At 58.9% G+C, this 14,771-nt stretch overlaps 5 protein-coding genes across 5 annotated transcripts; 2 read left to right on the top strand and 3 right to left on the bottom strand.

Moving 5' to 3' along the window:
* Positions 1 to 688: 688 nt before the first annotated feature.
* TRAVEDRAFT_72656 (26S proteasome subunit P45) lies at positions 689 to 2,401 on the bottom strand. Its single transcript, XM_008041546.1, has 5 exons — positions 2,346 to 2,401; positions 1,675 to 2,289; positions 1,332 to 1,618; positions 883 to 1,276; positions 689 to 815 (listed from the first exon to the last, which is right to left on the bottom strand). The coding sequence occupies exons 1-5, from the start codon at positions 2,346 to 2,348 to the stop codon at positions 768 to 770; spliced, it is 1,347 nt and encodes a 448-aa protein (XP_008039737.1). The 5' UTR covers positions 2,349 to 2,401; the 3' UTR covers positions 689 to 767.
* A 217-nt stretch (positions 2,402 to 2,618) lies between these two features.
* TRAVEDRAFT_126600 (Yip1-domain-containing protein) lies at positions 2,619 to 4,000 on the top strand (the record flags this gene model as incomplete). The annotated part of the gene is made up of 10 exons (XM_008041545.1): positions 2,619 to 2,685; positions 2,751 to 2,991; positions 3,047 to 3,092; positions 3,153 to 3,235; positions 3,291 to 3,354; positions 3,413 to 3,499; positions 3,556 to 3,572; positions 3,629 to 3,777; positions 3,834 to 3,903; positions 3,958 to 4,000. The coding sequence occupies 10 exons, from the start codon at positions 2,619 to 2,621 to the stop codon at positions 3,998 to 4,000; spliced, it is 867 nt and encodes a 288-aa protein (XP_008039736.1).
* A 1,223-nt stretch (positions 4,001 to 5,223) lies between these two features.
* Positions 5,224 to 7,800, top strand: TRAVEDRAFT_59233 (uncharacterized protein; the record flags this gene model as incomplete). Its single annotated transcript, XM_008041544.1, has 3 exons — positions 5,224 to 5,626; positions 5,686 to 7,249; positions 7,326 to 7,800. 3 exons carry the CDS (start codon positions 5,224 to 5,226, stop codon positions 7,435 to 7,437), a joined length of 2,079 nt encoding a protein of 692 aa, XP_008039735.1. The 3' UTR covers positions 7,438 to 7,800.
* A 96-nt stretch (positions 7,801 to 7,896) lies between these two features.
* Positions 7,897 to 9,678, bottom strand: TRAVEDRAFT_29638 (periplasmic binding protein-like II). The gene is made up of 10 exons (XM_008040955.1): positions 9,620 to 9,678; positions 9,456 to 9,536; positions 9,347 to 9,401; positions 9,198 to 9,287; positions 9,047 to 9,130; positions 8,914 to 8,984; positions 8,734 to 8,846; positions 8,439 to 8,633; positions 8,303 to 8,376; positions 7,897 to 8,185 (listed from the first exon to the last, which is right to left on the bottom strand). Exons 1-10 carry the CDS (start codon positions 9,639 to 9,641, stop codon positions 8,095 to 8,097), a joined length of 876 nt encoding a protein of 291 aa, XP_008039146.1. The 5' UTR covers positions 9,642 to 9,678; the 3' UTR covers positions 7,897 to 8,094.
* A 1,598-nt stretch (positions 9,679 to 11,276) lies between these two features.
* TRAVEDRAFT_150141 (uncharacterized protein) lies at positions 11,277 to 14,173 on the bottom strand. The gene is made up of 2 exons (XM_008041543.1): positions 12,776 to 14,173; positions 11,277 to 12,712 (listed from the first exon to the last, which is right to left on the bottom strand). The coding sequence occupies exons 1-2, from the start codon at positions 14,094 to 14,096 to the stop codon at positions 11,424 to 11,426; spliced, it is 2,610 nt and encodes an 869-aa protein (XP_008039734.1). The 5' UTR covers positions 14,097 to 14,173; the 3' UTR covers positions 11,277 to 11,423.
* Positions 14,174 to 14,771: the final 598 nt, after the last annotated feature.

Below are 14,771 nucleotides of genomic sequence, written 5' to 3'. Positions count from 1 at the left end.
ACGCGAAACATCCCTGTATAATCAATCAACTTGTCTGAGAACCAGGCAATGACAGCACATTTCGAAAGCATTCACCTCACCTCCGAGAGGCTTCATGCGCATGCGCATGCACAGTACGCGAGGTCATACATCCTCGGCTTCAGCAAACACACTGACGTTCCTACTCAAACAACCCACCATGACACCGCATATACTAGCCGCCGCTCGGCAGATCTCACTAGGTTGCAGTCGGCCAGGCACCCCGTCGGGGGAACCCAGCGCGAGCTAATCCAGTCCCAGCTGCCCGCCCATCGCGCGTCCAGATTGGCGGCGCGCGATACGATGGGATCGCCGCCGCGCCGACTGGGGGGGTGTGGGGGAAGTGCGGGGACGCCGCCAGACGTAATCGTGTACGTACCGACGATACCCAAATTTGCTCATCTTATGCGGCAGTCGGGGCATCTTGCGAACAGCGGCTGGGCGGGAAGGTTTGAAGCTTCGAGCCGTGCCGAGTGCCTGCAGCCTGCAGGCAAGGAAGTGGTTCGTAGACGTAAAAGAAACTCACGTGAGGAATGCTATCGGCCATCGTATCCTGGTGTGCGCCGTTGCCCTTTCGGACTCGACGCATACCGCAGCTCCCAATACCAGCCGTCGACATCCTCAGAGACACTGACCATGTCGGAAGAATGCTGAAGACATGCAAGCAAATCCGGAGTTGCGTAGAGTCCAAAGACTAGGAGAAAGGTAGGTTACGCAGCGCGACGAACAATACAAACACAGACGACAGATCACAGATAGAGTCCCTCCGGCGTGCCCTCGTTCTTCCTGTACAGGACCTACGCAACACCATATGGTTAACACCTCTTCCCTTTCAAACGATTCGCCCCAGGAACATGGACGCACCTTCTCTCGCGCGGACGTGAAGTCCGCCTTCGTCACACGCATCCGCCGCTCCCGAAGCGCCAACAGACCCGCCTCTGTACACACCGCCTTGATGTCCGCGCCGGACAGGTCGTCCTTCGTGGTCACAAACTCCTCGAGCTCGACGTCCTCCGAGAGGTTCATACGCGACGTGTGCAGCTTGAAGATGTGTCGCTTCGTCTTCACGTCCGGTAGGGGGAACTCGATCTTACGGTCGATACGCCCTGGCCGAATGAGCGCGGGGTCGAGCGACTCAATCTTGTTCGTCGCCATGATCACTTTCACGTCCCCGCGCGTATCGAAACCGTCCAGCTGGTTCAGGAGCTCCAGCATCGTCCGCTGGATTTCGCGCTCGCCGCCGGATGTTGAGTCGTACCTGCGCGCTAGTCAGCCACTGGACGAAGACTCCGCGGGCGCAGGAGGCTACTTACCGCTTCGTACCAATGGCATCAATCTCGTCGATGAACACAATACTTGGTGCATGTTCCTCCGCCACCCGGAACAGTTCTCGTACGAGTTTGGGGCCGTCTCCGAGGTATTTCTGAATAAGCTCTGAGCCGACCACGCGCAGGAACGTTGCTGACGTCTGGTTCGCGACGGCCTTGGCCAGGAGGGTCTTTCCGGTACCAGGGACACCGTACAAGATGACACCCTTTGGTGGCTTGATACCCATCTCCTCGTACAGCTCCGGATGTGTCAAGGGCAGCTCTACTGACTCCTGCGTGGCCAGGTCAGCACTCCACTCCACATTCGCGATAACAGGAAGAAGCGCACCTTGATTTCCTGTATTTGCTGTTCCAGCCCACCAATGTCCGCATAGCTCTCCGTCGGCGCCTTGTCGAGCTTCATGACGCTGACCATGGGGTCCGCGTCATCCTGCAGCACACCAACGACCGCCTGGTTCTTGTGGTGCAGCAGCACCTGGCACCCAGGCTCAAGCAAGTCCTTGTCCACGAAGCTCATGATGGACACGTAGAACTCCGGACCCGACGCGGTGCTGATAATTGCATGGTCGTCGTCGATGATCTCCTCCAGCGTGCCGACGGCCATCGGCGACCCGCGCAGGTCGTCGACCTTCGTCCGGTCCTCCTCGTTCTTCTCCTCGCGCGCGCTCTCGGGCTTGAGCCGCTCCTGGTTCTGGATGAACTCCTCCTCCATGAGCAGGTAGTCCTTGATGCGCTCGAGCTTGAGCAGCTTCAGCCGGCAGCGCGTCGTGGGGAACACCGCGGGCAGCTTCGACGCCGCGTCCGGGCCCTTTCTCTTCTTGCGCTTGCCCACGCTCGTTGGGAGCGGCGGCTCCCACTTCTTCTTCTGCTCTTTCTTGTCTTTCTGGTCCCCGGGCGGGCGGCCACCCGGTCTCCCACCGGGCATGCCAGACGGTGCGTTACCCTGCAGCCATAGCTTAGTCTTGTGCAACTCGGTGGAGAGTGGGCTGTAAAACATACCATGTTTGTGTTGAATGAAGGCGGGTCGCAGTGAGTGTAAGGGGAAGAGAGTGACGGAGACGGAAGAGCGTTCTGCGTGCAATTACGCACCGCGACGCGTCAGCTTGCTCGTCGAGTCGGTCACGTGGCACATCGTCGGAAACAGCCGGTATGGGCGCCTCGCCTGCGCGACGGCGACGGTAATGCGCTCACCGCCCGGTACACGTTTGCCACAGTACTGCCAGCACCTAGTCCTTCATTCCATCTCGTTTCTATTCGGAGAGCGCGCCAGATATGCAGCGCATGGATAACGTGGACGTCACGACGCCGCTCACGTCGACATCGCAATTCATTGAGGCAGGTGAGAGCTACAGACCACAGAGCACTACATCGCGGCTCGTGCTCAACTGCGGAATACTTGCATAGACGACGATGACCTCGACGAGGAGAACATCCCTGGGTTTACGCACCCTGGACTGGCCCCAAGTCCGCTCTCGCCTAATCCTGTGGACAAGGGCAAGGCGCGTGCTCCAGAGCAACTTGCATCTCCGTCCGGGTCCGGGGGCGCGAACCTGTCCGGGAACATAGGCGCACCTATCAATGGCTCCGCGAGTGGGGGACAGGCCTCGAACCGACGGACAGTAGGCGGTGTGCAAGTGGAGTCGCGGTATGTGCCATTTCATGGAGACAGTGCGCTTGGTCTTAGAGGTTGAGGTGCGTAGGTATACTGGAGTAGACACCCTTGATGAGCCCGTCACAACAACTATCGTGAGTCGCGTTACCCTTGCTTGTATGCGATGCTTACCATATTGAACGCACTTCCTACAGGCACGAGACCTGTTGTCGATATACACGAAGCTCGTGCAGGTGCTGTACCCGCCAAAAAGCCGAGGCGACAGGGATCTTTTGAGGTTTGCCATGAATGGCATCTATCACGCGCCCGTACTGACAGACGTTTACCCGCAGGGACTGGGATTTATGGGGCCCCTTGGTGCTGTGTTTAATGCTGGGAATAATTCTCAGCATCAATGTATGCGCCATCTTGCCAGTCTCGTCCGCTTCAAGCTGACGGTATTATATTCGCCCAGGCACCTCCTTCCCAGTCATTGGGAGTCTTCACCAGTGTGGTCGTGATCATAGCAGTAGGGTCCCTGGTGGTGACGGTACAAGCAAAGGTACGCCCACACAGCCTTTTACACCGTGCCGAAATATATTGACCGATGCTGTACAGCTGCTCGGCGGCCGAGTGTACGTGACTGCAACATGTCCTAATTGATCGCGACTTACCCACCGCACCCTCTCAGATCATTTTTCCAAGGCCTGTGCGTGCTCGGGTACTGCGTCGCACCGCTCAACGTGGCCGCGCTCGTGTCAACTTTCGTGCACTTGATTTACGTGCGTGCCCCTGTGGCGCTAGCAGCGTGGGCGTGGTGTGTATGGGGTGCGTTTCTACGTCTTCCCCGTCAACTGGATTTACGCGTTGACGTATATTGGGCAATTTACGTGTAGCATCTGTCAATTTCCTGGACGGCACGAAAATTGAGGCCCAACGGATCCTTCTGGCCGTATACCCGCTCTTGTAAGCCCGTGTGGCTGCGGCCTCTAGCAGTGACTGACGCATCGTGATTGGCAGGTTGTTCTACTTCGTTCTTGCCTGGATGATCATCATTCAGTAGTCTGGTGGTTGTATATATTCTCTCCGCTATGTTTTCCTTTATCGGATGTCGTTTAATCGGGGTACTTGGTTGTTGCGTTGAGGGACAGTGCTGTGCGGACATCGTATGTTCGGGCCTATTTACCGAAGAGAACGAATACCGAGATGGTATGAGTCAGAGTGATCACGTCTCATGTATCTACGCCCGCAAACCTGTGCGTTTGTTCAGATAGAAAGTCGGTCATCGCATAGGTGTAGTTAGTGCGGGTCTGCGGCCTAGATCTCAGAGCGAGTGGCCTGACGAATAGCGGACACTGTTAACTTGAACGATCCGCTGACTAGGGATGCAGCGCCAGAGCAGGAAACCGCTCGATGCTCAGCCCATAAGATAGGGAAGTGTAGTATTCGCCGGTAGCCGTACTCCTGGTTCTAAGTACTAAGTACTGAATTGCTTCTAAGAATTCTGAGGGCGTGCATCGTAGGAGTACGCCACCCTCTCTCATACCACAACCGAATCCGGCGTCGTGAAGACCTTTCTGTGTCAATTATTCGGATCCCGCGCTGTCTTCCTTCTCAGCTGGTATATAAGGCTTCCGCCCCCGAGAAAGATGCACTCTCGCACCTCTTCTTCTTACCCCATTCGCGGCTTGGACCCCAGCTTCGCATCGCTGGCCCGCTTTCCTTTCGGGGATGTACATTGGTGAGCGGCGCGTTTAGTACAGATGCCGAATAAGGGAGCGACTGACATCACCAAATGACGCAATTGGAGAGCACGACTTCCGAGATGGCGCGCGGTTGCGACGCGCCCCATGAATTTGCCCCGCGAAGACGCCCGGCGAGGCCAGCCGGGGCATCTGCTAAATATGTTTCCCGCGACGCGCTCCGAGGCCGGAGGTTTGCTCCTCGACAACCCTGGGACCCAGCGATACCTGAGGCGCGTCCGCGGCGGGAGCGAGAGGGTGGCAGGTACGAAAGAGGTAAAAGTCTATCGTGGAGGAAGCGGCGTTCGAAGTCGAAGGGGCGGCCAGGTAGGCTTAAGCGAGGGATAATTGCAGGGGCGATACACTGCCACCGACGTCGGCGCGTAAAGGGCCTGCCCGGCGACATGACCTAATAAGACTATACTCAAGCCGTCTATACCTTTCACCTCCATGGCCCAGTCCTCCCCTCTCCCGCACCTCTCCTAACCCCGTCCCGCCACCATCCCCCGACTCGACGACCTCCCCCTCCTTCGACCCGTCCACCATGTCCGCCTCGGTCAGGACGGCGGATCGGCCACTCCCTCCTATACCCTCCTCCAGCCGCGGCCCTGCACCCCCGCGCGCGCCCAGACAGAATGCGGTGCATCTCTCTCGCAAAGTCTCCCCGACACGCGTCCCCCGACCCTCTGCGCGCTCTCCTCGATTGCTCTCGCGTGCCTTGAAACACCCTGGCGTACTCGCCCAATTCCTGCGGCATATTTCCTGGCAAGATTTTCATACCCTCGCCAGCGCCTCCCGCGACCTCCGGCGGTGTGTCGCACAGAGTGAAGAGTGCCGAGATGTCGTCTTCACCCACTTCGTCCCAGGGTATAGACTCGCCCGGGAGCTCAGCGACGTAGAGCAAAAGTCGGACATCGAGGTCGATTTCCACCAGCTTGTTTTTCTCAGTACGTCCCGCTATTCTTCGTCCGGAGTTCGTGGCTCACCAACGTGCGTCGTCGTGCAGTGCTGTCGCAGTACGTCCCCCTGCACGCGTATCCCATGCACGCCATGGCCGTGCTCGGAGCTTTTTCCCGCTCGTCCACAGACCCGCAACTGCAAAGAGGCTCCGCGCGACTCGCCTCCCTCTCCCTCGCACACTCCCGATTCGTCCTGTTACTCCAATCCCTCGTACACAGTGGCGCCTCGTCACCCTCCGACTCAGAGGATTTCGACAACCCGGCAGGGCCATCCCTTAGGGTTAGCCTGCGATCCCCGCAGCAGCGCGGCATCCGAGAACTCGTGTTTCCCGCACCGCTGTCCAGTCTGGGAAACGATTCGGACGACGCGGTTTCGACCAACACGCGCGAAAGCATAGGTCGGCGAGTGCTGAGCCGATCTGGCACGATCCGCAGTGGGTTTTCTACCGCCCGCTCGTCGTCTCTCAGCCCGCCAAGGACGCCCACGATAGCGGAGGTCATCCCACGAAACAAGGGCAGTGGGATGTCAACGTTCTTCGGCAGGTCAAAAGTGCCGCTGCCGCCACCATCAGCGGATCCACGCGCGCTCAGGGAGTACTCTGGCAGCTGGCGCAGGACTATGTCAGTGAGCAAGGATCGGCACAGCATTCCGTACGCGACCGATGAAGACGGCTTTACGGCGCACGATCTCAAGCTTCCCAATAGGCGCTTTGCTTCCGTCAGCTACTCCAGCGAATCGTCGCTATCGAGTCCTTCGTCGATCTCGCGCACTAACACCGAGTCCGAGGGCAGTCCGCCTGCTCGGGAACGGCGTAGAGCATCCGTCGGCGCGCCGCTCGCCGTGCCGAGGGGAACCTCTGCGCACGATCTATTCTTAGCGACATCCCGTGTTCGCGCCCCGGTCCTCCGTGTCTTCGTACCCTGTACCGACCTCGACGAGCCTGCCATAATGGCCTGCGAAGAGCAGCTGATCAAGGGTGGCCTCTGGGAACATCTTTCCGATGGCGACGTCGTCTGCAACTTCGGCTACGTTCCACCGCTTCCCCCACCCGACAGCCCGCGCCCGCTCTCATACAGTGACCCAACCGATGGAGGACAACAGAGGCAAAAGTGGCTCATGTTCAACGGGTACTGCCTTGTCCCCTACATCCCGCCCAGCGCGCCCCCGTTGGAGAACCCGCTAACGTTACCATCGCCTTTCTACTTCGCGAACATACTCCCTGCCTTCGTTGACCCTGTCTTCATCATCGCACTCCCGCAAGACCCGCCCTCTGCAAATGGCCGCCAGTTTGCCAGGGAGCCAGACATGCAGCTCACGAACGTCGCGACACGCGTCCCGAGCCCGCACTCGCCGAGTGGCGTCGCGCGTGTGCGCAAGTACATGTGGCTTGCGCGTATCCCGTACGTCGGACCTGGGAGCGTGACGGAGGCCGGCCTCGCACTCGGGCGCGGCTGGCACGGCGAGTGGGTGCTCGAGGCGGAGGGAACTCGCGAGGGTCGTCAGTGTTTGCTCGACGCGCTCGCAGGAAACACGAACGGCCCTGGGCTCCGCCAGCGTGGGCAGTGGCAGATCGTCCGCGAGAAGAGCGGCAGTGGGCGGATTTGGCTCAAGTAAGTGCTTATGGCGTGTGTGCATCATAAATGGTGCGATGGATTGCTAATGAGTGTATCTGTTTCTTTTCGGCAGACTGCTCGTCGCGAACGTGGATGGTTACATCGATACGCTCGTGCATCCGCCCGAGCCGGAAGACCGGGCGCGGTCCCCGCAAACTCAGCCTCTCTATAGGACAGAACAGTAGACTTTCTTGACTTGGCCCGGGCTCGTTGGCACCACTAGAGACGCTTTTCGCTTCATCGTCGCTCTGGTCCCTTGCAGACTTCACCTACCCACTGATCGCCTCACACCATCATTTTACCATTTTTATATTCTCTTCCATCTGCCTCCCCCTCTGCATCTGCATCTCGCATCGCCCACGCATCGTCCACTCATTCGCTAAACAGAAGTGTAGCCCTCCTCGTATACTGTGCATTTCCGTGCTAATCCCTGCCCTGCTGCATCTTACTTCTACCGTTATAAAGGCGTGTCCACTACCGATACCTGCGTACATACATTCGTGCACGTAATCCTGCCTACTCTACGCTGCTGCTTAGCCAACGCGCCGGATCTCTGTTGCTAATGCGGATATCTTGTCACCTCTTTTTTGGGTTTTGCGGGGCCTGCTCATCCGTGTCGTCTGCGCGATGACATACAGCCTAATGCACAATGTAGCCATTCGTACTCACATACACACTAACACTACTAGTTCGGAGGTACAGCTGCGTAATGACACCTCCTTCGATACGGTTAGGTGCGCCGTTCTGCAAATGGCGAATGGTAGTTGTATCATAGTCGTACATGCGATCTTGATGCCATGCGAGTCTGGTTTCCTTTCCTCTTCTCTCCACGCACGTTTCCTCTAAGTAAGGCTTGCGATCTCGGTATTCACGAATTGCGCGACATCGAAGCCGCCCTCGGGGCTCTGCACGAACCCGGCCTTCTGGAGGACACTGCACAGGGCGCGGGCGCATTCAATCAGCATCAGAATCAGCAGCGGGTACCACACCAGACACCGGGTGCAAAGTCCCGGCACCAGCGCGATAAGGTGGACGAGAAGGTGGACGTACTCGAGCGTGTTCAGAATAACTTCCCGCGGGATCTCGGAGCAGCTGGGCGGGTATCCGACCGTCTTCAGCCACGCCTGTCATTTTCCGGACCGTCAGCGCCGCCGTCCTACCGTCCGCGAGGAAGAAGGAAGCGCACCTGGATATCCGCCTCGGGATAGCCGAACTTGTCCTTGATGAAGGCGACGTCTGGGCCTGCACGCTGCTCAGCCGCGTCGAACGCGCGGACGTGCTCGGAGAGGGTCGCGAGGAAGGGGCGCAGGGCCTCCGCAGGCGCGCGCGTGGGGTGCGCGGCGATGAGCCAGGACGGCCAGGGCGTGGGCACCGAGCCGATCTGCCAGTCCCGCGAGCAGAGCATACGTTAACGTTCATATGCGACGATAGGTGGATGGTAAGACCGGGGAGATCATCGGAGAGAAGAGGGGGAGACGCACGAAGCGACATTCGCCGGCGTCCGCGAAGGGCTTCGTTGTGAACCACTCCCACATGAACGCACTCGTGGACCCGTCGTTCACGGAGTTGATCAGGCCGCGGATGTCGTTGTTCACTGTCGGAGGAATAAACACCGGTGAGTCGAGAACGGAGCTGCTACATTTGCGGGCATATACGCATACCCTGGAAGGACAGATCGCTGGTCGGCCAGCCTTGTTGCAGCGCCATGACGTATGCCATGGTCTGACTTCCACTATATGTACAAGGAGATTTGATTTGCTGTACGTGCTATAGAAATGCAGGCTTGCGACGTACCTGCCATATCGCGAGATGCCGATAGTCGTGCCCTTGAGATCGGAGATATCCTTGTATTGCGAGTTCGTCCCAGTTATCACCGCCCTGCATTTTCGACGCGGCGCACAGATACATGAGTTGGGTAGGTCCATACGCGCAACAAAGGACCTGCCAGTTGAGCGGGGTCGTGACATAGCTTCCGACAAGCTTGTATGCCGTTGAGCCCTTCGCAATCCCGGAGATGAGAGGGTCCGTGAGTGCACTGATAGAAGGTATTAGTACGGTCCTTTCAATGTTTCTTAGGAAGAAGATATCGCATACATAGCAACATCGATCTCGTCTTTCTCTAGACGGCCAATGAGCTGACCAGTTCCGCCTGAGCTTGCGCGTTAGCACTGAAACCGTGTATGTCTATCCGATTCATACGCACTGGGGCATTCTACCAGCGTGAACGTCTTCCCGCCATCTGCTTCTGCAAATTGCAAGAGGGGCGAGGAAAAGTGCTCCCGTACTGCATCAGTCAATCCGAATCAGCTTGGTAATGGCATCCCACACCATCGGCGTCGGGTTGTTGAGGCTTATGCGACAACCCACCATAACCAATCCTTAGAGTCATAATGTTGGGGTACCTAGGCTGTATACCTAGCTTATCTCTGAGCGCACAGTGTTGTTGGTGGTCTTGGACAAGCGTGGCTGGAGTGACTGGAAGCGGCTTGGGTGTGAATCTAATCTTATCGCGCCTCGCTGCTAGAAATAGTTGTGGGTCCAGCACGCGTGGCAAAGTCAGCGAACGCTCCGAGAGCTTATCCGTTCTCGACCTGAACCAGTACCGCCACGACCGCTTAGTGGGCGTGCCGTTGGAAGAGCCTCGAGCCATCTGATCAACGCCCTGAAAGAACCTCGAGTCCCGAATCTACCAGGTCGCTCGAAGCCGCGTGTCACCGGGGCTGCTTGCTATGCAGCGCCCGCTGCCCGGCGCCCTGTCGGCGCCATGTTGTGGATGAGCCTGGATGATGGTTCGATTAGTGAGTCCTTTCGCACAGGGCTCGTGGATTACTCAAGATACCCACAGACTTTTGTCAGGGATGCAAAACATTTGAGGTCCACTGGCATGGCGCAGGCATTCGTGAGAACACCGTGCTCGTCGGGTTAGCTGTCGTCACTACGCGCTCTAGTAGTGGCAAGTTGTCCTACGTCAATCAGTTGAAAAGACAGCCAAGTCCACCACCAGCCAAAGCATGACGCCGGGCGGGAGGTGTGTACAGCATAGGGCCAGTATGGAGCTGCACCCTTCCGCGCCCGACGTCTTACTTGTCCGGCTACACGGCACGCCTCAAGGAACAGTGTCGCTCCAACTACCGTCGGCAATTTCCAGGCACACATGGCGAGCGTATAGCTGACGTCCAGCGCAATGGAAGAGTATATATGCGCTCTAGTTGGGCTGTGGGATAGCATTAACGCCCACCTTTCGTCCTCTTCGACTCCTGCTATTTGGGCGAAGAAGAAATTTATATCTCACCTATTTAATTAGAGTGACCACTCCTTGGTATGTCTCGCAGCGGTTTCGCCTGTCTTTTCCCTAAACTGAACTTGTTACAGTCCAGGATCATCAGCAATGCGCCTATTCACTCTTTCCTCGCCCTTCCTCGTCCTCCTGGTCCTACTCTTCATCTCCTCGGCGGCGGAGTCAGTACCGCTCAGCAACAGCACTCTTTATCCACAAGCTCCAACACCCCCGGTCAGTGCCGTCAAACGAGAGACCGGAAGAGGCCACCGCCGCTTGAAAAACGACGACTGGCACATCCGTCCGTGGGCTATCTACCATGGACGTCCGATACACACCTGATACCTTCTCGAGAGCCTGTGCAGTGAGTGCTTTGAGTGCGTGTGTGGGGTGACAGGCCTGACTTTTCGATGAAATGTACAGCCAGGGACTTCGAGAGCCGAATATCTATAGAGTGCTCTCGCACTGAAGGCAAGAATCAGCATATATCGCCAGTCGCTGCGTCCAGTGACACAACCACATTCCTTACCGCAACTCCTCGCCCGACCCCCAACTTGTACACCCTTACATCGCACACTATACGCTGTACGTCGATTTTATTGCGTCCAAGGAGATATGTCAGTGTATGATGCTCGGTATTCCATTCGTGCTGTTCAGAGTCCATTACGGTATGTCGAACAAAAAGCAAGATTCCGTGCTAAAAGATGCCGTACGATATCAGAAAGATGCATGTGCGTAAGGTGCGGGGAGAGGGTGCGGTCCGAGTAGAGAGCGAGAGGGGGTACGAGATATCACAGAGTAGGTGGGTCTCAAATGCACAGAAATGAAGGTATTAGAAAAAGCAGTCCATGGAGGGAAGCGAGCGACATCGGCCACTGCAAGACGCCTTCTAGATCACTGAGTAGTCGACGGCGGGCCGGACGGGTTCTGCGAGTTCTCGCCAGAATCGGTGGGGCGCGAGCCAGCGGGGGAGGGGCCGGGAGAGCTGGGGTGCGAAGAGGTGGGGCGCAGGCCGGAGGAGGTAGGCTCGAAGGGTTGGCGAGGGGCGCCTTCAGCCCCAGGCGAGAAACGGGGGTCGAAGTTCGAACCACCCGTCATCTGCATGCCCATCCCGCCGCCCATCATCGGGTTCATCCCCATGCCCATGTTCGGGTTCATGCCGCCCATGCCAGGGGTCATACCGCCGCCCATGCCGGGGTTCATGCCACCCATACCGCCCATGCCCATCTGACTCATGCCCGTGCCCATCATGGGCATGCCCATCATCGACATGCGCGGGTCGTAGCCTCCCATGCCCCCCATACCCATCGAGCCGCCCGTCATCATCGGGTTGAGCGCGCCGGGAGAGCCACCGTCGCCACCGATCTGGGAGCCGGCGGTAGAGAAAGCGACCATCGCCTGCTGGTACGCTTGCGCGGCGGCCTGCTGGGCGGCGAAGAGCTGCTGGGGGTTCGCGAAGCCGGGCATCATGCCAGGGTAGCCGCCCCAGCCGCCGGTCATCATGGGGTTCATGCCCATCATCATCGGATTCGCCATCATCGGGTTGAAGCCCATCGGGTTCATGCCCATGCCGCCGTACATCGAGCCACCCTGCTGCATCTGGTCGAGCTGCTGCCGCTGGAGGTCGTCGATCTTGCGCTGTCGCTCCTCGACCATCCGCTTCTCGCGTTCGCGCTCGGTAAGGGCGGCACCGATGCCTCCCTCACGCTTGCGTTCTCGCTCGTGGGCAGTCACAGCACCTAGCAGACCGGTTTGGGGAGGGGGTGGCTTGTTCGGGACGTTGATGAGAGACGCGCCCGTTTCCCTTGCGAGTTCCTCCTGCCTCTTCGCAGACCGATCGTGCTTGTCTTGCAGGCCAGCAGAGAGGAGACCGTGCGGTGTGAAGGCCTTGGTCATCGCAGCTGCAGGAGCCTCCATTTGGATGAAGGTATCCCGACCGTTGTTGAGCTGAGGATGATCGGGGTCCAGGACTTGACTCCAAATCGGACGTGACGGCGTCTGTTGCTGTGGCGCGGACCCTTGTGGCGGATACTGGGAGCCCGGACGCATCGAGGAGGCGGCCAAAGAAGGGGAGGCTTGCCTGCTCATGCCCTCCGGATACATGCTGCGACGACCGCCATCCGTGAAGCTGTCCGACACGAAGCGGCGGGGTTGGGGTTGTGCTCCGAGGTAATCCTCTTGGTCTATATGGGCAATTAGTGAGCCGACGAGAATAGACACGCTAGGGTGACAGGAATGGGACGAACCTGGCCGTTGGCCGGGTACTTGGGGAAGGTTACGCGGCTGGCGCGACCCAGGGTACGCGCCGTTGTTCACATCGACTTGCGAGCGCGCGGGGGAGCCTGCGCTTGTCTGTGCATAGGGGGAGCGGGCGCCGGCGCTGGGGGGCGCGCCGTGTCCGAGGGCAGAGGCTTGATCACTCACACTGGTCCTCCGTGGAGCAGGTTCATCATCGGAGTCCACGTCATCCTCATCCTCTTCTTCCTCCTCCTCTTCCTCCTCGCTACTCTCGCCCCACGCTGAACTGTCCGCCGTCGGCCTGCCCTTCTTGCCGTTCGCCTTCCCTGGTCTGTGCGCGGCGGCCTGTTGCGCGGCCTGCTGGGCCTGTGACTTGGCCTTACGTTGTGCGGCGAGCTTCGTGGGAGCGAACGACGAGCGGGGTTCTGCCGGGTTGGCACGCGTCTGGGACGGGCTTGCTGGAGTGGTCGTGAACTCTGGGAGTGGGGGCGACGACGGCGACGAGTACGGCTGTGTCTGTGATGGGGACTGGGATGCTGCAGGGGGTTGGGGGTGTTCTTCGCGCTCGAGGAAGGACAGCGCTGCTAGCGCGTCGGCCGCGTCGTCGTAGCCGTGGTCGTGAGCAGAGCCCGAGTCGTGAACAACGGCAGCCATCGTGTTGGTGGGGCGGTCCTCTTCCTTGTCTGTGTTGGTCGCGGTCGTCGTCGTCGTGTCCGTCGCGTTTTCGCTCGCAGTGTGGTCTGGGGAGAAAGAGTTTTGCAGGTAGGCTGACATTCGTGTCGACGACGGCGCCGCACGTGCGCCAGAAGGCCGGTTACGTAATGTGCTCGAGCTTGGCCTGGACGCGGCGGGCGCCTCTTCCGTAGGCGTGAAGGCACGCTGATCGGTAGACTGCCTGCGCGACTTCGCGGGCACCGCAGGAGGCTTCTGGCTTTCCTGCGGTGAAGGGCTGGCGTGCCGAGGAGCTCGCAAGGGGGGAATCGCCGTGCGAGAAGGGGGAGTGTCCACCTCGGATTCAGACTCAGAAGCGGTTTCATCCTCGTCCTCGTCAGACGGCGGTGCCTTGGGCGGCGGACCGCGCTTGCGAACGGGCACTGCGCCGTCTTGCTGCTGCATATGTTGCATGTAGAACAGCGCTGCACCCGCATCACCCAGGATGTCGTCCGCCTCGTCATCCTTCTTCTGAGGTACAACAGGGGACTTCTGAGGAGCGAAGGGCGGGAGGGGCGGGGCGGGTTTGTCCCTAGACAGTTCCGGGATGCCATGGCCAGCGCGGGAGGTAGGCGTGGCGATGGTATACAAAGAGGTGGGTATCGATGCCTGGGACATTGATCTCGGAGGGACGATTCTGACAGAGTTGGAGGTATCCGGGGGAGCAGGCTCGTCCTGAGGAGTTTGAGGATGAGGCTTTGGAGGGGAGGCGGCACGGAGAGGAGAGGTAGCACGAACAGGAGATAGAGCACGAGGGGACTGGAACCGCGGGGGCATATTCTGCTGCGGTTCCGGTGATGTGTGCTTCTCCGGAAGGGGAGGAGAAGTAGGATGATCGTTAGAAGACCGCGAGGGGACGTTCGCGAGGGGGACCATGCGGTGACTGAGCTTGGAGTCGGGACGCGAGCCGGAAACATGCGACTCGACGCTGCGTCTGCCATAGTCTGGAGGTGGGCTGGTAGCGGTAGGGCTAGTAACGAAGGGTTGATCCAGGATTGAGGGCGGTTCCTCAGGTATAGTGGCTTGTGGCGGGGATGTGCTTGTTGGTATCTTGTGTTCCGGGGACATGTCTCCAGAGATAGATCGGCTATGCGCCTCGAACGGTATACTCCTCTCTGTGATCGGCGTGAGGGGACGCTTGTCAGATGGCGCGGACTGTTCTGACTGCATCGGCGAAGAGTCGAAACTGAACGGAGGCAGCTGCATAGAGCCGCTGGCGGAGGAACTCCCAGGGGCGGACCCTGATTGCTGGGGCTCATCAGCAGCAACGTGAGGGACAGGAGGGAGAGTGGG

The sequence above is a fragment of the Trametes versicolor genome (genome assembly GCF_000271585.1).
Source record: "Trametes versicolor FP-101664 SS1 unplaced genomic scaffold TRAVEscaffold_7, whole genome shotgun sequence".
NCBI classification, from domain to species: Eukaryota; Fungi; Basidiomycota; class Agaricomycetes; order Polyporales; family Polyporaceae; genus Trametes; species Trametes versicolor.
The sequence above is the reverse complement of the archived record's forward strand: the minus strand, read 5'-3'. Positions and strand labels throughout refer to the sequence as shown.

What these genes read in the sequence shown, in the direction of transcription:
- TRAVEDRAFT_72656 (XM_008041546.1), bottom strand. An exon ending in AGCAAATACAGGAAATCAAG is followed by an intron (nt 1,619 to 1,674) that starts GTGCGCTTCTTC and finishes CTGGCCACGCAG; the next exon opens with GAGTCAGTAGAGCTGCCCTT. An exon ending in TCACGTCCGCGCGAGAGAAG is followed by an intron (nt 816 to 882) that starts GTGCGTCCATGT and finishes GGTGTTGCGTAG; the next exon opens with GTCCTGTACAGGAAGAACGA.
- TRAVEDRAFT_29638 (XM_008040955.1), bottom strand. Translation starts at nt 9,641, where the DNA reads ATGACTCTAAGGATTGGTTATG. An exon ending in GACTCTAAGGATTGGTTATG is followed by an intron (nt 9,537 to 9,619) that starts GTGGGTTGTCGC and finishes TGACTGATGCAG; the next exon opens with TACGGGAGCACTTTTCCTCG. An exon ending in GTCACGACCCCGCTCAACTG is followed by an intron (nt 9,131 to 9,197) that starts GCAGGTCCTTTG and finishes TCGAAAATGCAG; the next exon opens with GGCGGTGATAACTGGGACGA.
- TRAVEDRAFT_150141 (XM_008041543.1), bottom strand. Translation starts at nt 14,096, where the DNA reads ATGTCCCAGGCATCGATACCCACCTCTTTGTATACCATCGCCACGCCT. An exon ending in AGTACCCGGCCAACGGCCAG is followed by an intron (nt 12,713 to 12,775) that starts GTTCGTCCCATT and finishes TTGCCCATATAG; the next exon opens with ACCAAGAGGATTACCTCGGA.